Here is a 26,786-nt window from a genome sequence, read left to right on the forward strand (position 1 = left end):
AAATCTCTCAAGAAGTTTAGACTGTTGATCTCATATTACCAGTGTATTTATGGCTGCTTAAAAATAATTAAACAAGACCGACCCTATTAACTAGTCATTATTCCATTGATAATTCAGAAAGAATCAGACCTTCAATTTATTGTGATTTAGAGATTCATAGATTGTTATAAGAGATGTTAAAGAAGTTCTAGAAGTGGGCCAACAGAAGCTAGTTCCATCTGCTACTAAAATAAGGTGCTTTTTATGTTTATGAATACATCCACATTGTCTACAGATTTCATATATCTGACTTTCAGCAAACATTGTATTCCCTATACTAAACTGTAGTCTATGGCTATATGGTAGTTCTTAAAGTACGTAGCTGATACAGCCGAGTAGACAATATTTAAGAATTCTAACCAAGGACTTTTAAGGTTGGAGAGTTTACAGAGGACATTGTAGTTGGTAGAATTAGCCCTTTACCTTTATTGTTAGAGAGACTAGTCAATAGTGCCATCTTTTGAATGCTGCCACATTTCTTCAGAGATTTGTAAGTGGCTGAAGAATATATGTTGCAGAACATTTTGTCAATTTCACACTTGAAAATATTATATTTTTGCTGTCATGTCCTAAGATATAGCCATTCTTCATGGTGCTGAGAATTGTAATGACCTCTTCAAAAGTGCATCAAAGATCATTTTGTAGTCTGCAGGTGCTTGGTGCTTTGTAAGGTTTATCTTTATTTTCAGTATGAGAAGCTGTATTTTTAAAAGGGTTAAATATTGTTAATCCCTGCATTCTATTTTGTCTCAAAGTGCCATAAAAATCTGAATGCAGATTCAGTATTTGGAACTGAATAAAGCTTTACTGTCCAATGTAACCACTACTCACATGTGGCTATTGATCACTTGAAATGTGGCTAGTCTGAATTGAGATGTGCTGTACATTATAAGTGTAAAATGCATACCAGATTTCTAAGATTTAATACAAAATAATTTTTATGTTGGTTGTATGTTTAAATAATGATATTTTTATTTTTTTGATTATACTATATTAAAATTAACTTTACCTGTTTATTTTTTTAAATGTGGCTACTAGAAAATTTTAAATTACATATGTAGTTTGTATTATATTTCTGTTGGACAGCACTGGTATAAAGTCTTAGTGGTCATTTTGATACCCCAAATTTTTTTGGCTTAGACATCCCAGTATTGAACATGAACATATTTTAATATTTAAGTAGTATACACATTTCTGTTATAATTAGCAGCCTTAGACCCAAAAAAGGTTTAGGATTAACTTAAAATCTGTAAAAGAAAATCCAATATATTAATACTAAGTTCAAAACTGAATTAATCTCTTACCATATAAACTGTTTCTTCCCCAGTATGATTAAGGTCCAAACTTGAAACCTGGGTGTCATCCTGAACTCCCTTGCCTTCATTTCTCACATTGGTAATCAGTTGGTGTAAGTAATAACCTAATAACTTAAATCTTTCTGAAATCTGTCCCCTCTTCTTTGCTCCCACTGCTACTTTCTTGAGGCACTCAGTACCTCTCACATAGACAATTATAGTCATGACCTTTTGCCTCCCTACCCTCCCTCCAAAGGGACATCTCATCTCATTATCCCCAGACTCTAGCATAGAACAGAACCTATTGTAAACACTCAATAAATGTTTGTTGATTGAATGGATGACAAAGCTGCTGATATTAATCAAAAGTTGCAGAATGAAAAAAGACTTTATTCCTACATAATGTACGTTTATACAATTGCATACACAAAGTAAGTGCAGATGTAATTCCCTGGCTGAACTTGTCAATGCTTTAAAGAAATATTCAGCAATTTTCGCATTCATATTCTTTAGTTCAAGTTTTTTTTGTTGGATATTCTTGGAAGTGGTGATATAATAAGTGTTCTGTATTGCCAAGGATTTTGATTTGCCAATATAAGTTTACAGCAGTCAGTTCAGGGAATCATTGGTGCCATGAAGACAGCTCCTTGTTTTTGTCTGGAGTCCCCATGGGATTAAACTACATCTGGCAATAAGTAGGGATTCTGGTCTGGCCATCTTCAAAGGCAAGAGACTGCTAGTATTTATCAGATCTATGGGGATAAGCAAATGGGGAGGGATTAAATTTTTTTGGTTTTGTTTTCCTTCCTTTTGTAACTGACTATAAAATAAAACCTTCAGAAGTTCATACAGCGAATGAATACATTTTTCAATGGTTGTTGAAGAGGAAACCTATTCCTTTCTCTATACCTAGGTGGATAATTGAGAATTTTAGATTGATATTTTAATTAAGTGTAATTACTTAAGTGTATTTTTATAACTAGTTTATCTTAGAGAGCATAACAGCAATTTACAATGCTCAAAAATGATTTTCTAGGGATGCTTTACTAATTTTTTCAAAGGGTTGAGTATTTAGTACATCAGTTTTAAACATTTTAACCTCCGTAAGTATTAGGACATCATGGTTGGCATTTGGAGGTTTTTGTTGTCTATTTATCTGTGTGGGAAAGTTTACCTAAAATTACTTTCTGAGGAGAATCTTGGACCTGTCTTACGATAGGCCACCACCCCTTCCAAGTGAAGGTGGGCTTCCCTTCCAAAGAGGCTTGTTTGTGTTCTCCTTATGCTCTTCACATTTTTAAGAGATTACTAGTCTCGTGACTCAGTGTAGCTGTTGTTGAAACATGTGGCTCTACATTTAACTGACAAAATAAAATGACTGCATTCCAGATATTTGTCATAGAGTATAATCTAGAATTTACCATTCAAAGCCTGACCTAAGAGAAATAATGTTTATGTAGGATTGCCTGAAGAATATGTAGTTTCTCCATTTGTCTATACTTTAAATCTAACCCAGGATTAAGTCAGTCCCTCCGAGAGTCACATACCTGGATTCCATCATATTGCCAAGGGAGGAATTTCTTATCTCAGAAAAAGAAATAATGTGTTTTTCTAGGCCATCTGGTTTGTTTTTACATTATGGTCATTTTTGACTCTTGTAAGTGTTCGTCTTTCTTTCTTTATGTTGCCTGCTAGAAAGCTTAGGGCCAAATACATGGTGTACCTCTAACAAGTCTATGGAATTTCATGGCATGATTTATCCTGATTTTTGCATTACCTTACTTCTCTTATGTTAAATTTATTTTGTCTTGATGCATATGCATCATTGTAAGTTCTGTGAATTGTGTGCTGAACAAAGTCATGTAAAATGCAAATAATAAAAAAATGGGTATATCTATCCTTTCATTATAGTTTTTCCCCATCCATTCTTACTAAAAAGAATTGTTTTTAAAAGCTCCATCTCCCTATGTGTGTTATACAATAACTAGTTTAAAAATCAGTATATTATAAATTCCTAGATTTTAGATTAAGAGTGACCTGAGGTTGAAATGTTAATTAAATGTTTTAATGTTCTGTAGCTCTAAAGAAAATAGTTGGATAAAATGTCAGCATATAGGACTATTTTAAACATTAGAAAAAAAGCATCTCTCTGAAAAGGAGGGTAATTGTACAAGTTTGCCTAATCCTTTTGATCTTGGCACACAGCAACAGACTTCAGTTGAGATTAAAACTATGAATTTCAAAGGAAACATGGCCTTCAGTGTGTAAAATATATAACAGCTGGTTGACTAGTCCATTTAAAACTATGCAATAACAATCGTAGACAGAATGATTCTCCTGCCAAAAGATGCACGAGTGCTTGATGGTTATATCAAGATATGATACTAACTCACACTTTTCTTTAGTAATGATATAAATGGTGATGTGGACAGTGTGCTCCCAGCTTCAAAATCTCTCTTCTGCCCCACAGTTCAAGGGCAGTTTAGAAGCACAGAACTCCTTTTAGTGATTTCTCTATCTGCTTTTCAGCCTGAACTTCAATGTACTGTTGACTAAATTTCATTTTTTTAACTGTCAGATATAATTTTTATTCTTAACATCCCACAATTTTTTTCTATAAATCCTTGATTCTCCTTTTTTCTTCCCCTTTGACACTCACAGTTTATTGTTCTTAATGTCACAGCTTCACAATATTTTTAAGCCAAGTTAAACTTACTTAGTAAATAGTACAAAATTTGTTTCACATTCTTTTATATATTAAGGTAAATGTCTGAATTCTGAAACACTGTGATTATTTGTAATCGATATGAAAGAATCTTAAGCTCATGTTAGTAGATTATAGTTCATTAAATATTTCAATATTTTCACTATTATGTTTCACTGGAACAAGTGATCCTTAAATAGGTTAATTAATGCATTTTTTTTTAAATGAGGATTAATGTGGATTTGTTATTCTGGAAAATCCCATTTGGAAACCATATTTACATTCTGAATTTGTATCTGTCCATATGAAAAAAATGTTGATTTTTCTGTGATCTTTGTTTCTTGAAAATTTTGATATAACAGTAAATTATCTTTTCTATTCTTTCAATTTATTTCAAAGGAAGAAATTATGGGTAAATAAAAAATTTGCTAAAGTTACTTGGATTCATCACAAATTCAGAGCCAGCATTTAAGGAGTTAATGTATTTTATTAGGGGGACAGGAAATCTGGCAACTATTGCAGAAACTAGACCTAATGGTGCACACAAACAATTTGTCAGTCTTCTTAAATGTGAATAGCTTTCCACAAAGTGGCTGCTCTTGCTTTGTTTGAACAGGCTAAACTTTTCCTTTTTGGACTTTAAATCTTAGAAGTGAAATGTGATCCACATATTCAATCAAAATCATTTAATTCAAAGCATATTTTGATTGGACAAAGTTGACATGGAAAGAAACTCTAGAATAAAAAAGTTGAAAGGACTTTATATCATATATTTAGCAAGAAAATTTGAAACAGTTCTAATTAGGCTGAAAAAAACAGCTTTCTTCAATGTAAATTACAAAGGTCATATATCAATGTTAAGGAAACATTACCACTAGTGTTTGAAATCCAGCACATGCAAACATAACAGACCAGTTCATTTTCAATCTGTGTGTGTGTGTGTTTGTGTGTGTGTGTGTGTGTGTGTGTGTGTGTAGGAAGAAGGCTGTATTACATGTATTTGAAATGAAAAATATTTAAAATTCCAAGTTCATAATGTTGTATATTACATTCTTGCCAATCCAAACATTAACTCCTTTGAAACATATTACTATCTACATTCAAATGAATTAAGACTCTTAATTATATGTACAATTAAAAATTTACAAACTCATTTTTATTCTTTCTTCCATTAAAAATATTTAAATACATCTTATAATTTAATATGTATCGAGTCAAGAGGGTAAGTCAGTGATTTTTATTTTCTTATTTGAAACTTATAGCTATGGTATTTTGTGTCTCAAAACTGAATCGAGCCTTCTAGAAGCCTGGGAATGGAAGTAGTGGTATGGGTGTACAGAAATGTGTATCTGAGCTGCACAGAGCTGTTCCCTTCTGGTTATACAATTATTTCTGTACTTAAAAGTTTGTAAATAATATTTGAACTTTTCATTTGATTTTTTATAAAAACCATTTATCCTGTAGGTATCAGTAGCCTTTATTTAGTTGCTTTTTAAAAATGACATGGGATGAGAACATTTAGCAGAACTATAAATAAATATTAGCATTAATCTGGGAATTTACAAGTATGAGAAACACAAATAATACACATATAAGGTTTCCTGGTCTTGAGATAAACAATTTTCTAATAATTTCTTTTGTTGACTGAAATTGGTTTTCTTAATTTTACATAATTTTTACATTGGAGAAAACTTGATTGTTTGAAAATAAAAGGAAATTGCTAGACTATCTCTAAAGCTTGCATAGATTAACTAAACACGTGATTAATGCCTTTTATTTTAGAATTTTTATTCTCAAATAGCTTAGAATTTCTTGGAAAAAGCAAACTCTCTCTACATAAGTTAATGCCTCCACTATAGGAAACAAGAATAATTTTATATAATATTTTATCAATGAATAATTCATTTCCTTAATGGGTTAGTTTCAGGAAAACATAGATTACAGTCTTTCAATGAGATTTATTGTTAGACACATATTCATATATGTTATAATTATTTCTGACACAGGGCTACACAAACGAGTTATTTATGAATAATTTACTATTATCTTTATAATATTAAAGCTTTAATTTGTTGATGTTCTGCATGTGGACCAAACAAATGAAAGTTACTAATAAGTGTTTGTATTTGACATCTGTATACTGTACTTTTTAGCATATCTCAAGTGTTTTAGTCTCTGCTTAATAGATCTCATTAAAAAAACAGATATCAGCCCCAAGACAGTTTGTCAAGACTAATATGAGTCCCCCTGGATTGGATTGACAATTTGTGTGAGGCTTCATATGATAGTCTTTTCATAGTCTTATTTGATCCTTAACAATTGGACATTAGTCACTGATTTATTTTATAATAACTCAGATGAGTTGAATATTATTGTATTGTGTTGGACATTTTACTGGATTTTCTTTTTTACAAATTTTACTCAGAGCACACATTGGATGTAAATGATGTATCCAGCCTGCTAGGGGAGTACTAACAATTGATTGGTTAGGTTTGAGAGCAGCATGGGAAGAATGTTACTATCCCCTAGCTGCACACCGTATTTAACTCCAGTCTTAATGAGGACTGTCTGTCCTAAAGGCTTTGAAAAATCTCAGATGCTTAGCATTCCACTGAGATGTTTTTATTTTTTTCTGATGAAAAATTTGTATATAAATGAGTATTTTATATAAAGAGTACTTTTAAAAATCTTAACATATAAAAAGGGATTTAAAGAATTTTTAATATGTTTTATGATTTATATTTTTGAATCTCAAAAAGAGAAGTTATTAAATGTAATCCCAGGGTATTCCATTTTGAATTATTTGTATTTTTTTTCCCTCAATAATTTCTGCTTGTCTTGCTTGTCTTGACCTCTTCCCTCAAGTCTTTAGTAAGTGCATTTCTTTATTATCGTATACTTTTGGTTAGACGGTTGTCATTCACTGATATCAGAAGGATGTTCAGGTCTTGAACTGACTTTGTACTGAAATGATTTTAAAACCTTTTGGAATTCTCTTATATCCATAGCAGTTATTCTTTTGGATCTCTTTTTAAAGCTTTGGTATTGCAAGAAATGCTTGAAGACCCCTAACAAGATTTTTAGTTTAGTTTTTAAAGATTTATTTAAAGTTTATTCATGAAAGTAACACATTCATCAACCTCTGGAGAAGACTTTGCCAGTAATTGCATGACTTACTGGTCAGCCCCTTAAGGACTGTCCATATGACAGCATAAGGGGAGGGCTGAACCATGGCACTCTGGTTATCTCTGCCTGTGTGTTTGCAGCATAATGTGAGCATACGGTGTCTTTCATTTCAGCGTTTTTGCTTAACATTCTGATGTGGTGTCAGAATATAAAGGTTTGAGCATCTAAAGCTAACCAGCTTCACCATTTTGAATGTACATAAAGAAGTAATCAAAATTAGGAAAACTCACAATTCTTTGTTTGATGACACATAAAATAAAATTGCCCTAGTTTTTAGAGCTTTAATATTGAGAAAATTCATTTGTACTTCATCATTTGCTGAGCCTTCTAGAATTTTATAGTCTCAAATCACAACACCACGGACACTCAGGAGACTCCTGACTGTTTTATCTTATTAAACAATTTTGAAATCATTAATTTTTAATTAGCTTGGATGCAGGGTTTTTTTATCGTTTCAATAGTGTGTGTATATGAACTAAACGTTTTTTATTTAAACTACTGGCGAGAGTATTATTTACATAAATAAGTGTAGGTTCTTTCTAAGAGTACATACAGTGAGTTTGCTTCATATAGTCACACTTTTTTTTGTAGACTTGGAGATACTACATGCTAATCCATTATAGTAGAGCTTTTCAGCAGTTGATTAAATCAGATTTTGAACCACAACTAAAAAGGATGTAAGCTCGAAGATATGTATAAGTCCTTCCCTGATTGAAAGTTCTAATTAAGTGAATTGGAGAAAATTAACTGAAATTAGCTGTCAGAAAGTCACATTTAAATGAGTGATGAGCTAGTCTGGCAGTAAACATTTAAATGATATAAATTGCCATTTAAGTGTATGGTTTAATGTTTGTCATGCATTAATGTGACATGAGACTGCAGTGACAATCAAGCAGCTTGCTCTAATTTGAACATATTTAGGGCTTTTGTGTGGAGTGCACTGCACACAAATTAAGACAATTGCTGTTTTTATGTGTCACTTTAAATGTGTTCCTCACCCCCCCATCCCTACCCAGGGCCTAAGTTAATGAAACAAACATATCATTTTTGTGTGCAACTTGCATTAGTAGTTCCTGGATTTTTGAATTAATTTTAAATCCATGTACTTAAAATAGGAATTTAGTTAAAGTTATAACAAGCCCTTCTCCTTTTATTTCAAATGAAATATGAAGCAGTTTTGTGCTCTCTTAGCTGTTTACTAAGTTTATAAATATAGTGAGTTTTATAAGAGATGTTGAAACAGTAACTTTCACAATGAAACGTAGGTAAATATTTTTTAGCCGTATTTTATTTCACGTATACTTGGGAATATGAGAATTGCTTAGAATTTTATTTACAGATTCATTTTATATATTTTATTGTATGTGATATATTGTGAAGCTATGTTTATATTATTAGTTAAAGGAAATATGTTATTTGAATTTGGCCATAAACATATTTCTTATTCATAGGCACTTATTTTAATAAATCATATATTTACACAAGTGTACACCTGTGAACTAATAGGAACGTCTTTTGTCAAGAAATGGTTTATATCTCATTGGTTGCTTGCTATAGAAGTTAGTCGATTCTGTTTTAAAACCAATGGATTTATTTTTATAATATTGATAACATAGCAGCAAGCCACACCAAAAATACATCACAGCCGTACACTTATTACTCTGAAAATAAGAATTTCAATGAGATGCATTATCTGATATAACTTGGTATACTTCAAATTGAGCTTCAGAGTTTGAGTTTGAGAGCTCTGTGATTTGAATAGCATTATTTATTGATAAGCTAGTCCAGAATGCTAAACTTTTATGTTGGAATAATTTTGAACGATATCAAGTAATATAAATATGAATAATTTTCTAAAAAATGTCTCCAGTTTTTTAAACTCTTTTGTATTTATAACTTTATTAAATTCAGCAAACATTTATTGGTACCTATGTTGTTTTAGGTACGATGCTAGTAACTGGGAATGTAATGATGAATTGGAAGTGGGTCTTGTGCCCAGCATTTCCACTGAATACTTGATTATGTTCATTAATTATTTATTGGACACTGTTATGTTAATAGCATCAAATATTTGGTATGGTTTGATATTAATACCTAGAATAATAATTCAGTAATTATAAGTATCCCTCCCAAGATCTAAATTGTTGGCATAAAAATTCAGTTGAAATTTGATTACACTTATTGCAGTAGACAACAAAATACTTAATATCTAGAAAATGCTTATACCTAGAAAAATTATAAATATTTCAAGTGGATAGTAAATATCTAATATTTTCACATTTGCTGTCCCAAAGTAGCCTTTATATTGTATGATCTCCTTTCTTTAAAGCATAAATTGAGTACCTGTCAGGCCCTGAGTTACAAATGTGACCAAGATAGATCCAGTCCTGGCCCTCACAGTGCTTACAGTACAGTAGAATAATACTAAAACGTGAGCAATCTATTACAATTCAGCGTGACAAGTGCCAGAAAGTCTCTAATTATAAACAAAGTAGAACAGATTCTGGTGGAAAATAGACTATCAGAATAAATCACACAATAAATAAATTTAATAACAAATTTAATAAAATAAATAAGTTTAACACAGTAAACTTAATGTTAAACCTTACTGCTTGTTCTAAATTTCTCTATGTATTTTAAAAATACATTTCACATAATAATATGATCTACACCTTTTTTTTCAGGCCCTGGAGAGTGATTTTGTTTCCTGCCAGCTTCATCAATGGATTGATCTCATTTTTGGCTATAAACAGCAAGGACCAGAGGCTGTTCGATCCCTCAATGTGTTCTATTACCTGACCTATGAAGGAGCTGTCAATCTGAATTCAATAACTGATCCTGTATTGAGAGAGGTAAGTTATCTGACTGAGTTTAATAGGTATATTTAGACTAGAAGGTACTGGATATCATCTTCCCCATTCTTTCATTTTACTGATCATTTTACTGATGATTAAACTAAACCAGATGGGTGAAGTGACTTAAGCAGGATAGCCCTTCAGTTAGTGACCTAGCTGGGACTTGAACCCAGGACTTTACTTCCAACAAAATGTTTGACTCAATATACAGTGAGACCTTTTTCAATTTGAACCCATTAAGGGATCAATAATCATATTTATAGTTTTTATAACTTTGAAGGCTACTGACTAATTTAAGATATTAGGAAAATAGTAATTAATTCATTAAAGAAATAACATGGTAAGCATCAATCTATTTAAATGTGATAAAACACATACTTATATATAATACATTAGTACATGTATAACTATATAGAAGTTAATAGTAGGGATGAAGTCTAAAACTGTCCTATGTCGTCAAACCTGGTGTTAGACGTTATTGAGACTTATTTTATCTTTGTCATTTATTATCTTAGGTAAACACTGAACACATGGTTTTGACAAATACAGTATTCACCAAAAAGTCTGTAGATAGCCTTGCTTTTTTTTTTTTGTATTTTTAATCTAATGCATCCTCTTAACTCTAACATACATCATGTGCAAAGATTATAGAATTGAAAGTTATTGCCTTAAATATCTATACAATTTTAGAACAGAATTATGTTTAAGAAACCAGGGACTTTTGATTCATAGGGAAACTTGTACATCACTTTAAAGGAAACATTTGTAATAAGTAAGATTTGTCACTTTTCACCAGCACTTGATGCATTCCCCTATAATTCTACTTATAACTTGATCATGTTGACAGTATATAATAAGTACATATTTAAATATATTTGCCAATATATATTATCACCTGGTTTATATGTGCTACATACAGATAGTACACAGACAAAAGCACTAAGTACTAGATGTATGTTTGTCTTACATTGCGTAGGTTTTGAATTGCTATTTTTCAGTTTATTTTAGAGCTGGATCAGATGAACTCTTAAAGACTCTTCCAATTTTTCAGTTCTATGAAAACGTTCCTTCCAGGGGGCATTTTATTTTTTTAGAGCAACAGTTGACTGCATCCCACAGAATATACCTAGGATCCGTATATGAAATTGAGGTTCGAGCAAACATGCAAATGGTGTCACAAAACAGTGCATAATTTCATTGTTAGAATAGGATGGCATAGGCCTATTTGCTTTCTTCTTTATTGTTTTAACAATATTTGAACAGTGCTACTTTGTTCTATTAAATTTCCATAATTCTTCACCAAATATACCACCTGTTTTGTTTTTTATATTCCTGTCTAGTAAGTATCCATATCTCTACATAGCTGTTATATGGCTGAAATCACAGTATAAATTTGATTGTATAATCTCCTGTTTTACTTATCATACCAGCATATATTATTTTATGTTGCTATATAATGTGTCCATAGTTTTAATTTTGAAATTCCATAATATTCTGTAGAGTTGCTGTGAAAATATACTTAACACCATTTCTCCCAATGTGGGATCCTATTTTTTTTTTGAAGACTTGTCTATTGGTGTGTGCCCAAGATGGTATAGCTAAACCTTTCATGTCATTAAAGTTTATGCAACATTGCACGATAAAGGATGGCTCTCAGCTTGTATCGGTGTGACATTGCTAGTTAAAAAGTGAAACATTTTAAAATCAGCTGGTTGTTTCCTCTACAGATCACTCAACGTAGTTGACTCTGTTTTTATTTTGGATTGACCACCTTTCCTTCTGACACACACCACTGATTTACCAAAGGAGTTTATCAAATACTATTTAAAGTGTAATCTAAAAGAGCACTGTCCAATAAAACTTTCTGCAGTGATGGAAATGTTCATTATATCTACGCTGCCCAATATGGTAACCACTAGTCCCATGTAGCTATTCTGCATTTTAAATGTGGCTAGTGTGACTGAGGAACTGAATGTTTAATTTTAGTTAATTTTAGTTAATTCAAATTTAAATAGCCACATGTGGCTAGTGGCTACCGTGTTGGACAGAGGAGATCTAGAAGACTGTCATATATCTTTGGTTACCATATTTTCTGAATCCAAATTGAGGGCATGTAGTTAGACAACGAGACAATAAATGTTTGTTAAATTAACTTGGTAGAATATTTGAAATTGGGCATACACCCTTTAGATGTTAAATATGTAGTTGAAATATATGTGTAAACTAAATTATATTTTTTTCTTTCACTTAAACTAACATGTTATGACTTCAAGTAATATTTTTATTGTGGTAAATAAATATAAAATTTACCATTTTAACCATTTTTGAGTGTACAATTCAGTGGCATTAAGTACATTCACATTGTTATGCAATCATCACCACCATCCATCTCCAGTTTTTCATCTTCCCAAACTGAAAATCTGTATGCCTTAAACAGTGACTCCTTATTTCCCTGTGGCCTCAGTCCTTGACAACCGCCATTCTACTTTCTGTCTCTGAGAATTTGACTTGTACCTCATATAAGTGGAATCATACAATATTTGTCCTCTTGTGTCTGGCTTATTTTACTAAGCATAATGTCTTAACGGTTCATCCATGTTGTAGCATGTGTCAGAATTTCCTTCCTTTTTAAGGCTGAATAATATTGTATTGTGTGTGTGTACCATATTTTGTTTATCCATTCATCTGTCAATGGACATTTTGGGTTGTTTCCACCTTTTGGCTATTGTGAATAATGCTGCCATGAACATTGGTGTACAAGTATCTAAGTCCCTGCTTTCAATTCTTTTGGATATATACCCAGAAGTAGAATAGCTGGATTATATGGTAATTCTATCTTTAACTTTTTGAGGAACTGCCATATCAAATAAGTTTTTGGTATTTGTTTTTCATAATTAGCATTTGCTAAAGACTATTTAAAACTTTTGCTTTAAGTTTCTTTGACTTGCTTTTCTTCCTCACAACCCCAAGTAGTTAATTATTAGCAAATTAAACTTTAACTGGAAAGTTTCCCACTCATCACACTCTAATTTATTTTTATATTATATAAATATATTATTAGATTCAGCATTCATTCAAAAAACATGGCCTATTATGTTCTAAGAATGGTAGGTACTTGATGTTCTTGAAAGGAGAATATATCACTTCATTACTTAGCACTATTTATGTAAATATACATGATTAATTCACAGTGCTTTCTGAATGTTATTAAAACAAATATGATCTTTTATTATAGCCATTCCATATCATAGGGCTAAATCTTGTGGCACAATGCAGTGTGATACAGTAGAATAAACAAACAAACAAACAAGTAAATAAATGTAGATTTGATTTCTAGCCCTGATGCCTACTAGTTGTATGACTTGGGTCTTCCTGAGACTCTCTTTCCTCATATATGGTATTGGTATGATAATACTCACCCCATAGAGAATTATATGAGGTATAATGAATGTAAAGACCTGGCATGGTGCCTATCCCATCATAAGTACTCAACAAGTGTTAGTTCCTTTCTTTATGTTGTTCACTATTAAACCCATAGGTTAGAAAACACAACTATTAAAAAAAAATGTGGGGGCCGGCCCGGTGGTGCAAGTGGTTAAGTGCACGCGCTCCGCTGCGGCGGCCCAGGCGTGCACCGATGCACTGCTTGGCCAGCCATGCTGTGGTGGCGTCCCATATAAAGTGGAGGAAGATGGGCACAGATGTTAGCCCAGGGCACTCTTCCTCAGCAAAAAAAGAGGAGGATTGGCAGATGTTAGCACAGGGTGGATCTTCCTCATAAATAAGTAAATAAGTAAGTAAGTAAATAAATAAATAAGTGAATTGGGGCCGGCCCCATGGCCTAGTGGTTAAGATTGGCTCGCTCTGCTTCTGGGCCTGGATTCAGTTCCTGGGCGTGGACCTACACCACTCGTCGGCAGCCATGTTGTTGTGGCGACCCACATACAAAATAGAGGAAGATTGGCACAGATGTTAGCTCAGGGCAAATCTTCCTCAGCAAAAAAAGAAGAATATGAATTACTGATTGCATTATAGAAAGAATCATAAAATGTTAACACTAAAAGAGTTATTAGAGACCGTTTCCTAGAGGATACATGCAGAGTTCATTGTAAAGTGAGGCAAGGAGAAAACAGAAAACAAGGATAGGTCATTATTTTTTTCAACAACATTTTACTAAACCCGAAATACATAAACAAGTTAAAGAGTTGAAAGGCAAGTCCCTGCCCTTATCAGCTAGAGTTCATTGTGTAGTGGGGAAATATAGATAAGTAAACAATTATAATACACTGTGATAAATTTAGTATAGAAGTAAGTACACTGTATGTATGCACAAGCATAGAGGATAGGCACTCAACCCAGACTGCCAGAATCCAGGCATGTTTTCTGGGATATGAGAGGCTGGAGCTGTAGATTAGAGGATAAATAAGAACACTGGGTAGAGTTGTGACAAAGGATATCTACACAGAAGAAACTGCATAAGCTTCCTGCACATAGGTGAAAGAGATCATGACTGGAGCATATGATGTATGTGGAATGAACCAAAGGTGATAAGGTAAGAGAGAGAGACAGGAGCCAGACCACAAAGGGTCTTCAGTGCCATAAAAGTAATTTTAACTGCATTATAAAGCAGTAGATTGAAGGCTGAAGGTTGGTGACATAACCACATGTATGTTTTAGATCCTGTCTGGAAGAAGATTGAACAAATAAGAAATGAAAAGTACCCATTGGATTATTCTAAGAGTCATTGCTGATCTTAGAGAAAGTAGCTTAGATGGTAGAGGACTATGCTGTGAATGGGAGGTGAACAAGTAAACACAGTGAAGAAAGGGAATAATTGAAGAGAGAATTTTTAGCTGCTTTATTGAGATGTAGCTCATGTATGATACAATTCACCCGTTTAAAGTGTACAATACAATAGTTTTTAGTATATTCACAGAGTTATACAAGCATCACCACGATTTAGTTTTAGAACATTTTTGTCACCACAAAAAGAAACCCCATACCCATTAACAGTCACTCTAAGGGAGATTTTTTTTTTTAATGGGTAGATATTTGACCATGTTTCAGTGTTAGTTGGAAAGATCCCAAAAGAGGGTAGCATGTCAAACATACAGGAAAGAAAGCATGTAAAAGACTACCAAGCTCTATGAGGAAGAGGAAAGGAACAAAATCCAGAACACAGATAGAGATAAGCACTGAACAGCAGGAAACAATACTGCCTTGTCTGTGCTTAGAGAGTAGGAGGTTAGCCTGGGGACTGGGATAAGTAAAGGTGGCATGAAAGAGATGGAAAGGCAACAAGATTATGAGAGTTTGTACCAAGAGTGAAATATTATTTATGGAAATACCTAACGTAGTGATGGGTGCTTAATAGATGCTCAGTAATAAATTATTATTTCCTTTCCATGTTGTTTTTCTCTTTTCTCAAAGGCAGCAGAGAGATGCAGAGAAACGTCGATCAGAGAAGGCATGTGTGTGTGTGTGTGTCTGTGTGTGTGTGTAAGTAAGTATATACAGAGAGAGAGACAGAGATGGGTTTTGGCCATGGGAGTATGGTGGAATAAATAAAAAAGGATTGAGAGTGGAAGGCGGTTGATGAAATTGTTAAAGGGATATTGTTGAAATGGTGGATCAAGGCTGGTTTGGATAGATAAGAAAGGGGCTGATAAATTGGGAGAGTTGATTCTTTCGTTCATTACTCATTCATTTATTCAACAAATATTCATTTTGTTCAAGGTGCTAAAAATACAGAGATGAGCAAAGAAAGTCAGACAAAGTTCCTTCTCTCATGGTGCTCACATTCTAATGGGGCACACAGAAAATAAACAATAAAGACTGATTTCAGTTACTGACAAGTGCTATGAAGCATATAAGGCTGGTTAAGGGGATACAGGGTGACGTGGGAGGAGGGCACTATTTCAGAGAGGTTGCCCACAGACTGTCTCTCTCTTCATAAACACTGTTTCCTTCCAAACTTTGAGATTGGAGTAAAGCTGTACAAGGAGACCCAGGGAGCCAGCTCCCACGGCTCTAACTTTGGCCAACTACATGCCTGTAACGGCCAGGACAGCCTCCAAGTCAAGTCTTGTCAAGTCTTGCTAGTTGTAAAGCTTCCACTATTGCCATCTCCTAATTTGCTCCCCAGTCCCATCTCCAGGCTACACCATCTTTTCTTCAGAATCTTGCGTTTCTAAGATGCTTTAACGTCTCTAATATTAGTATGTAAATTTGTGTGTACACTTGGCTTATATTAAAACATTATCTCTGCAAAATCACAATAATGGTACCAGGATAGATTTGTACCTCTCTAGTATTAAAAGCAGACTAGGCTACACTTATTTCTGTTCAGTAGCTATAGTTTTACTTTCACTACTATATATTTAGTTCAATTTGAACACTTAGATCTTCACACAGTCTTACAGAGAGGCAAATTGTCTACATACAAGTCATGTATTCACCTACTACTTGGGAAAAGCTTCATTCCTCTTGAGAAAGTTTTATTCTAGAGTGAATGGTTAATACATATGGCAGAGTAAGTGATCATAAAAATAATCTCTCTATAAAAAAAGCACTAAACAGTAGAAATAATAACCATAAGAGGAAAAAGAGTAATCAGAGAAACAGCCTGCAGCACATTAAATTTTTATGTTGTTTTTAATTTTTAGAAAACAGCTGGGTTATCAATGTACAACTATGTCTATTTGCATATATCACACAACAGAAAGAATTATTTTTCAGGCAAATATGCTAATTTTTTTCAGATATCTGTGACCTCCAACTAAAGGATAGATTCTTATCTTTAGCTGTGTGTTGTAACAGCTCTCTACTATTCATTTCCCTCTCTCTTTGGTACTTTTTTTCCTTTTTCTCTCATTTACCATTTTTTAATCTGCTCATTTTCCTACAATTACATATATTCTTTTATAGACAATGTACAAATAAATAAAAGTTGGTTATTTTCTGATTATTAATTCTGCTGAATTTGGTTTGACTCATTCACTTTGCTTCCTTCATACAATCTTATCAAAGCTTTCTAACACCATTTCAAAAAAACTAAAAACCAAAGAAAAAAGAAATTTTAAAAGAGAAAAATTAGGATAATTGAATTCAGAGTAAGATATGAGTAAAAATAAATATTTTTAATAAGAAAAAACATTCTAAAATCCAAATTCACAAAGTAAATACATGATGAGTTGAATATTAATTTTACAAAATAATTTTTCCTTTTCTAAAAAATGTAACATAGGCCAGCCCTGGTGGCCTAGTGGTTAAGTTTGGCACGCTCCAGTTTGGTGGCCTGGCTTGGATTCCTGGGCGCAGACCTACACCACTCGTCTGTCAGTGGCCATGCTGTGGTGGTGGCTCATATACAAAAAGAGAAAGATTGGCAGTGGATGTTAGCTCAGGGCAAATCTTCCTCGGCAAAAAAAAAAAAAAAAAAAAAAAAAATTAAAAACAAACAAAAATGTAACATAAGTATTTTCCTTAAATAATTTCTTTAGTATATTTAGAATATAATTGTATTTACAGGCATTGTTTCTAGAATAATTCTATACCCTTACTTATCCAGAATTCACCTATCAATTATCATATAAATGGTATTTGTTATATCCAAACACTGAGAGCTCAGTTATCTAGCCCTTAGTATAAAACAGTTCATTGATAGCATTTTAGTTGGTCAGAAAAAGGTATTTAAAAATTGTGTGTATAGTGACGTGCTCTGAGTGAGATGTGTACACTATATGTGGGAACACAAAGGAGAAAAGCTATCCCAAATTAAGGGAGCAATAACTGCCTAAACATAGTCCTTAAGAAATGAGCAATTAAGTGGGTGAAGCAATAGAAAGGGTAGGAGAATTCAAAGCAGCGACTCCAGCGTGTGGGAAGGAGTATAGTATAGCTCTATGACTGGAAAAAACCATGTGGTAGGTGGGGAGGCATAAGAAGTTCATGATGATGAGCAGCTAGGTTGATGGTATTTCCAAAACATATTTGGAAACCATGTATGTCTGTCTATCATGAGTCTAAGCCACCATCGTCATCCCTCCCTGGCTAGCGTTAGTAGACCTGGTCACCCTTTTCTACAGTTAACTAACTATTAATCCACTTTCCATAGAACCACCAAAGTGATATTTTAATATTGGAAATCAGATCATGTCACTCTTGTACTTAAACCTTCCTATTTCACATTAAACATAGAATAAAATCCTTCTCGAGCCATATGATCTGGACCCTGCTTACCCCTCTGATCTCATGCCATGCTGTTTTCTTCCTCATTCATGTGTCCTGTCACACTGACCTTCCTTCTGTTCCTGATCGTGTGAAGGTTGTCACTGAATTAGCACCTTTTTATGATAGCCGTTTTCTCTGACTGTTCCAGATTCTCACATGTTGGCTCCTTGTCATTTATGCCTCAGTTTACAGGTTATCTCTTCAGTGAGGGCTTGCCTTCATACATCCAGTCTAGTTATCTTTTTATTAATTTTAACTTAATTTAAAGCTAGAGCATATGGTATATATGATACAGATTCTCTGAAATCTGTTGAGGCTTGACTCACCTTGGGCATAGTCAGTTTTCATAAATGTTCTAATGTACTTGAAAAATAATGAGTGTTCTACAATTTTTAGGAGTAGAGGCCATTTTACAGTAAGATAGTGAATAATGACAAGTGAGGAATATAATTAGTGAATGTGATTTTTTTATTATTAATAGTAATTATTGTTCTGTGCTATATTTGACCTTAAACTAAATAATTCCATATTGCTTTTCTTTTTCAATTCTTACGCTTTCTTTTTATCTTTTCCCTATGTCTACTCTCAAACTATCAGTTCTCCCTTCTTGTTACTGTGTCAAAATGTCTGCTTTTGGGGCACCCCTCCTCCCAGTCTACAATTAACTATTTCTTAGATGTGATAGCCTGAGAAACCAAATTACCAGATTTGATAGAACTAAATTAATAATAGATACAAAAACATAAACTACAATAATCAAAACAACATGTTCTAGTCAAGGAACTGAAGTTCAATGGAACAAAATAGAGCTTCCAAAAATAGACATATTACATATGAGAATATAGGATAAAAGCGGTATTTTAAATCACTGGGAAAAGGCTATCTTATTCAAGATGTGATGTTAGGATAGCTAGCTAATTGTTATAATATAAATTAATGTAGGTCCCTATTTCACGTCTTAAAGTGAAATAAAATACAAATAAATTACATGTATTTGTTTGGAATAAAGATAAATTTATAAGTGAAACTACAGAACTTAGAAGATAATATAAGTTAAGTAGTTTTATAATCTTGGAATGGAGAAGGACCATTTTGTAAGTCTAATATCAAAGCCAAAAGTTATTAAGGAAATTGATATATTTGGCTACTTAAAACTGAAGTTTTTGTACATCTAAAAAAAACAACATATAACAAAGTTCAGGAACAGATAATTCACAAAACATGAAATACAAACCACAAATGAAAAGTAGTTCATCCTCACTAGTTAGTAATCAATGAAATTCCATTTAAAATGCAATAGCGGGCCAGCCCCGTGGCTTAGCGGTTAAGTGCGTGCGCTCCGCTGCCGGCGGCCCGGGTTCGGATCCCGGGTGCGCACCGAGGCACCGCTCCTCCGGCCATGCTGAGGCCGCGTCCCACATGCAGCAACTAGAAGGATGTGCAGCTATGACAGACAACTATGTACTGGGGCTTTGGGGGAAAAATAAATAAATAAAAATCTTTAAAAAAAAAAAATAAATAAAATGCAATAGCATTTTTACCTATTAGATTATCTAAGATTAAAAATAATGAAAATTCCTAATATTGTTTAGAAAACAGACATTGTCATATATTTGATGAGGATGAAAATAGGTTGAATCTCCATAGCAATCTGTATCAGATTTTAAAATATTCATGCACTATTTACTTAGAACTTTAACTGAAAGGAATAATTGAGCACATATGCAAAAAAAAAGTTCAATGTATAGTTGTTCATAATAGCAAAAGAAAGCCCCCACATGTTATGTCTAAAAATAGAGAACTTAAATATTGGCTAGGTAAATATTGGTAAATCCATACAGTGGAATGGTATACATCATCAAAAATATTGCAATATAGGTCTCTATATATTGCCATGGACATACATTTTGTTGTCATATTACAGTGAAAAACAGATCATGTTATGAAACATATAAAATATAATTTTATATGTGTATATATGCATTAGCAAAAGTCTGGAATTATGGACCCCAAGATGTTTATATGGTCATCTAACTGAAGATGGTCATTATCTTTGATTAGTGAGATCATGGAATTCTTTCATTTGCTACTTTCTGCTCTGAAAATAGTTTCTCATTAAAAATCAAGGGGAAAAAACCAACCCACAACTCTTTTTCTCTTTTAAGGGGGTAAAATTATCTGCTTGAAAATCCAAACAAGTGATACATGTTAACATGAGGATAAGGATACTGACTTTGCTTTGGCTGTTTGGAGGTCTTTTGTGCTTACTTTCTGGTTTTTGGCCATGTTCAATGTTGCCAGGATAGTGACTTTGTATAATAGAATAATCTTCATGTAACTTTGCTAAAGATGAAGGAATTTACAATTTCTTAACTTGTATCTCACTCAGGAATCAGAATATCTCCAATCTCTTAATTGGTTATTTAACTCACTGAGCTATGATTTTTTTTCATAGTTTTTAGCAATTTGAGTTTATTTCTTCATTTTTCCCATCATATTTGAGAAAGACCAAAAAGATCACTTCTACTTTTAGGGAAAATATCTTAGACATATCACTGTTAATTGTCGTTCTTGTCATCATTTTCTAAAAGCAAGAAGGCTTTTGGCCTACGATTCATGAATTCTAGAACTCTGGGTTCACTACTAAGTTGTGTGTGTGTCTTTGTATATAATTAGTTATGTAAAGGGCTTTAAAAACATTTATCAAAGCAATGTGTGTTAACTATAAAAAATTCAAATAATATGAAAGTATAAAGTAAAAAAGTGGAAAGCCTCCATCTCCAAATTTGGGCTTCGTTAACTAATGCTAGAGTCACATGCTCAAGTCAGCTAGAACATGATGTTGTTTGACGTATACAGAAAAAGCGCCTGCCACAGGATTCATTGCCTTTTACTAATGCTTGAAACTCCACATTAGAGATAATTTATTTGGTTACAAATTTTTTTTTTTAAACAATCCTTTCCAGTCATTCAGCTGTCTGTGCACAGGATTTGATAATAGGTTTTAACAAAAGGGAAAGTACAGACACCGCACAGTGTCTGAGCAGCCATTCTGTAGGGAGTGCCAGGGCAGATCCTGGGGTGTGCCCGAGGTTGGAAGAAGGGGTGGAGGTTTAAAGGCTGAAAGATACACTGCAGGTAGATGTTGCTTAGGAACAGCATTAATATGAACAATGTTGTCTATGCTTTTTCATTTTACACTTTGCCATAAGTAGTCACTACATTTCCTCTGGAAGCGTCATTTTCTCCTTTACTTTTCAAGCAAATACAATGTTATTTTATGTTGATGTGAGTTCAGAAATTAAAGTTATTAATTTCCTTTTGAAAATGGAACTCAGCTCTGTTTACATAGATGGGTAGGGAAGAGGGGAAGAAGAGCCATGATATTGCTCAATTTAAAGGATTATATACAGTGGGTCTCACAACATGAAAGTAAAAGCTGCAAGTTTTCCCTGCGTCGTGTTTAGTGTCAGTGGTTGGTTTTCCCTCTTCCAAATTTATCCTTCCAAATGCTGTTTTAGCAACACATAATCACTCTGAGAAGGTCTGTTTTCCAAAAGAAGCAGCAGCAGTGTTTAAGTTTACATGACCCCAGTTTCATGACAGCAGTAGCAAATCAGATATCTTATCCAAGGAAAAGCATTTTTGGCTTAGAATTCAATCACTTTCTTGGTGGGAGTCAACAGCTTTTTTCAGCTCTAACACTACTGCAGAAGACTGGCTGCAGTGAATCTTTCAGAAAGTATAAACACAATTGGTATTTATAGCATTGTTAACATTTGTTAAATAGTTGGGGAAATGGTCTGTAAGCCTGTTTTAAGCAGGTAGGGCAGGAATCTTTGTTGTGACTGCAGTGAGATTTAAGAGTAGGACAACATGATTACAATGTTTGTGGCAATAGAGTAAATTAGAAGTGTTGAATACAATACGTTAAGATTTCATGCAGCCACAATTCAAAGTGTTACAAAAATAATCCTGAAGCATCTTTGGCCAGAAGCGTGTTACACAGATGGCATATTTGACACAGTGCAGGGCAGGAACTGTACAATGAAAAGCCAAATAAACAGTAAGGATTAGTCAAGTTTTAATTGAAAACCTACATAAAAAATACCTTGAAATTATGCCAGACTTTCTTGTATATCAAAACCACAATAATCAGTTTCCCTTAGTCAATTAAATGAACATCAGAGTTGTCAGTTAAGCTAATCTTTGTATTTTGCTAGTTATTATGCCTATTGCAGACTTATTACTTAAATAGGTGTAGTAAATTATACATTCAAGGACATAAAGCAAAGTATTAACATTTTTATGATTTTTTTTTCCCTATTGATTACCCAAGGAATCCTGAGCCATTCCACTATGCTGATGACTTGTCAGGAATCCCTGCTTCCTGCAGGCACCATCTTTATTTTAAATTGAGAGTGTGAAAAGTAGTCTCAAATCAAGTGACTGAATGTTAAACTAAATACAATCTTCTAGAAACATTAAGATAAAAAAATTGCATAGACTTGAAAAATCTGTATAAGATTGTAAGTATTACAGATTTCTAAATGTTCAGAATGTCAACTTTGTTTTATTTCTAACAAAAATGAGGAAGTTTACTCAGAACCACTGTTTTTAGTTTTCATTATTGGTGCAAAGAAGCAACTGAAATTCTGTTAGTATTTGGGAAACACTTGCGTCAAGTGCAAATTTTTAAAATGTTAAGTATTATTAAACTATGTTAAACAGTAAATTTGTTGTCTTACTTCTCTGTCTCCCTGCCAGTACTGTGTAATTGGAGTGCGTGTGTGTGTGTGTGTGTGTATTGTTTTTCAGGCTCTAAGTTTCTTGAGGGCAAGGATCATGTCATCTGACTCCTCACTGTATTTCATTTTGGTGTTCTTATACAATGGATGCTCACAAATATTATAGAATTTAGACTAAATAGACTAAATGATTCTTACCAAATGAATGTCCAAATGACTACTTCTCTCCATGACATAGTTTAAACATATTTGTCTGGTTTTGAGAAATATTTAACATTCTGAATGCAGTAAATTAACTCTCCTTTTTTTAAGAACTTTTCACTATGTTTTCACTATATTTGCCTCTTAGTATTGGCAACCTCTTTGAAGCAACATTCCACTTATTTTTTTAGGCAGGCTGCTTTATCTACTCATTTCCAGTAGCTAGAGATGGAGGTGTTTTGAATGAGCACATCAATGTTCTAGACAGAGATACTGTTTGAAATTATCCATGAACACAGTGCCGCTGAACATTATTGAGTGACATTTGTTTCTGTTGGTTGTGTCTGCTCTGACTAGCTGGTTTCTTTCAGATTGGCAGCTGGGATTATGCTACAGTGGATGGACAGCTACAAGAAGTGAAGATTGTAGTGAGGCTGGGCTGGGCCTCACTTTAATGTGCCTGGAATGTATGGGCTCAGTTAAAGGCACTAATGGGAAATCTATGCATCTTTTCACAATTTATAATTATGTTTTACTTTAGTAACTTCCATAATATTATTCAGTAGATACATAAGTAGAAATACTCCTTTCCCTCCCTAATATTCCCTCTCCCCTGATTTCTTATCACTGCATTCTTTTTTTAAAAAAAGGTTTACTTTATTTAGCAATCTACTCTTTCTCTTTATGTACTCCATAACATCATGACATGTATATGCCTCCAGATACCTGATGCATTGTAAAAAAAAACATAATGTTCACTTACAAAATGTGTATACCTTTCTAAATATTTAATAATAAATGATGGTAAAATGTTGCTAAAACTAATGGCCCCTTGAAATCAGATAGAAATAAGTTAGAAAATAAGCTTAAAATAACAAAATTAACTTTGTAGAAAAGTCAGTTTATTTCACCATTTTTGACCAGTTTCTCAGTTGGAGTTGTTCCTAGATGGTTAAAAAATACTTCTGGCTACTATGTTAATGGGAAAATTAAACTTCATAAAGCTATATCAAATACTTGCAGATTTTTCTTTAGATTTTTATATTTTCTTGTTTTAGATTTTTTTCAAAATGGAAATTTTTTATTATACTGTATTGTTAAAGTAATACATGCTTTGTGTAAAATGTCAAACAGTATAAAAGTGAAGAAAGTATTAATTTTTATTCTGCCAATCTTTTTATCCACTTCTCACCAGAGATAACAGCTGATAATAGTTGGTACATAGCCTTCCAAATTTGTACATGTGTATTCGTGTATGTGTATGTGTGTACTCACATAACACATGTAAGTATATGTGTGTGATTATATATTTTTAATTTTTTTACTTAAATGAGATCATATACTTTATTCTTTGGTAATTAGGAGTTTTTCTTTCATCAATAGCTTATAGACTAGTTTCCATGTCAGATATATTCAGCTCAACTCACTCATTTTAATAATTGCCTGGTATTCCATTATCGTATTTTTTCCCTCCTAATTTTGACTGTTATAGAGTACTATAATAACCATTTTTGTATCTAAATCTTTTTGCATTCATCTGATACTTTCCTTATGAAAATATGTAAAGGTGGAATCAATAGCTCGATCTTTATTTGAAAGCATAAAAATTTGACTCAACTAAATTCCTGTTTTTCTCTATGTCTAATTTCTCAAAAAAGTTCGAATTTACATAGAATTACTTCTGTCCAGTTTAACTTATTTCTTCACCATGTTCCTCTTCTATGTGGGTAATTTGGCCTATTTTGCTTATTAAATATCAGGTCTATATTTTTGAACATTTATCTGATTGAATTTTAAATATTCCATATGCTAGTATATCCATGACATTTTTTTTTGTTTTTTGTGAGGGAGATCAGCCCTGAGCTAACATCTGATGCCAATCCTCCTCTTATTTTTTTTTTTTTTTGCTGAGGAAGATTGGTCCTGAGCTAACATCTATGCCCATCTTCCTCTACTTTATATGGGACGCCATCACAGCATGGCCTGATGAGCAGTGCTTCGGTGCGCGCCCAGGATCCAAACCTGTGAACCCTGGGCCGCCGCAGTGGAACGCGCGCACTTAACTGCTTGCGCCACTGGGCCGGCCCCATCCATGACGTATTTTTACTGAGAGCCTATTTGTCTTTTACATTTATGCTTTACAGAGTTTGAATTCTATATTTTTTATTTCTAGGGTACTTGAATATTTACATTTCAATCTTAAAAGATTCTTTTTAAATAATTTGTTAGGTTCGTTATGCTACTTTTTAAAATTTTGTGCATTTATTGCTCTGACTACTAAAAAGTAACTCTGTGTTTCATTTCTTAGGTTAGGAAGGAGTCTGGTTTCTCAATGTTTCTAAATCATGCTTTGCCTTTTTTTTTTTTTTTTTTTAACCAGCCAGAGATGTTGTCCAAACAAGACCATATGTATTATATAGATAATTTTCTCTTTTGGAATCTTGATCCAATTTTTATCAAGTACATTTACTTGTCATGGGTCCTCTTTTGGCCTTAGTACTTAATATTATCAGGAGTTTTGTTCTTTAGGAATTAAGAACAAACTTAAACGTGTAATAATTAAGTAGTCATTTGATTAGTATGCTTTTTAATTTGTTGATACCAAAGCTAGATTTTAACAGTGGCCCCAAAGAACACTGAGGCTGGTCAACTAGACAGTCAGTAAACTTTGAGTGAAAACCTGTCAAATATCCAGCAAGTTGTTCTCCAACTGAAGTTCAAATGTGTGAAGGGCAAGAGGAAACCTGGCACAAGTAACGATGGGATATGTAACACAGTAGAAATCACTGGACAGTCTTAATGTGACTTTCTTTAAATATTGAAAAGTGTGTTACTTCTCAAATCCAAAAAATGAACTCTTGTTTGGATTTTAAACAACTCTTAGCAAAGAGTTACTCTAGAATCTTAAAAGAGCTTTGTAGAATTTAATTTTGGTAATGTCAGAAAATTTTAATATGTTAATAAATGGCATGTTTTTTCTTAATAAATTATTTTTTTCAATTTCTCTATCCCAATTTTATAGTGCTTTTAGATGTAAATATGTATGGGATAAAGGGCAATTTCAGAGTTGTGTGCTTAAAAAAAAGCAGTGTACATATGTGTTTACCTTAATTGCATCCATATGTTTAAGCTATTTCTCCCCTAAACCTACCTTAAAAAGTAATTTTACAACTTTATTGTTGATTATTAAGCTTTATACTGAGTTAACTTGTTTCTTCTGTTAGATTAAAAAGGCTAGGTCAGAGAGACTAAAATAGTCATTGTTAACTTGAAGCCAAATACTACATTGTCACTAAGCCAAGTCTATTTTCCTCTCCTTTTCTTTCTTTCTTTTTTCCTTTCATTCTATCTAATGTGTGCATCTATATTCTCTCTATATATACTGTCTCTTTATGTATATATATCCATAAAATCATGCAAGTATGCAATAGTTGGCATAGAAAATAATAGAATACACAGCTTGTTGAAAATCTTTTCATAATATTTCCATTTGGAAATCCATTAATAAATTCTCTAGGTAATATTT

The 26,786-nt window shown here is 33.0% G+C and overlaps 1 protein-coding gene across 6 annotated transcripts in view; it reads left to right on the plus strand.

Moving 5' to 3' along the window:
- The window catches only part of LRBA (LPS responsive beige-like anchor protein), a 718,950-nt gene that overhangs the window by 631,983 nt on the left and 60,181 nt on the right, over window positions 1-26,786 (plus strand). For all 6 annotated transcript variants that reach the window (XM_087437546.1, XM_087437548.1, XM_087437549.1 and 3 more), the window contains exon 48: window positions 9,909-10,076. In XM_087437546.1, coding sequence (XP_087293672.1) covers window positions 9,909-10,076 — 168 coding nt within the window. The remainder of the gene's footprint in view (window positions 1-9,908; window positions 10,077-26,786) is intronic.

This window comes from Ceratotherium simum, chromosome 12, assembly GCF_057802395.1.
Source record: "Ceratotherium simum simum isolate JZ-2026a chromosome 12, ASM5780239v1, whole genome shotgun sequence".
NCBI classification, from domain to species: Eukaryota; Metazoa; Chordata; class Mammalia; order Perissodactyla; family Rhinocerotidae; genus Ceratotherium; species Ceratotherium simum.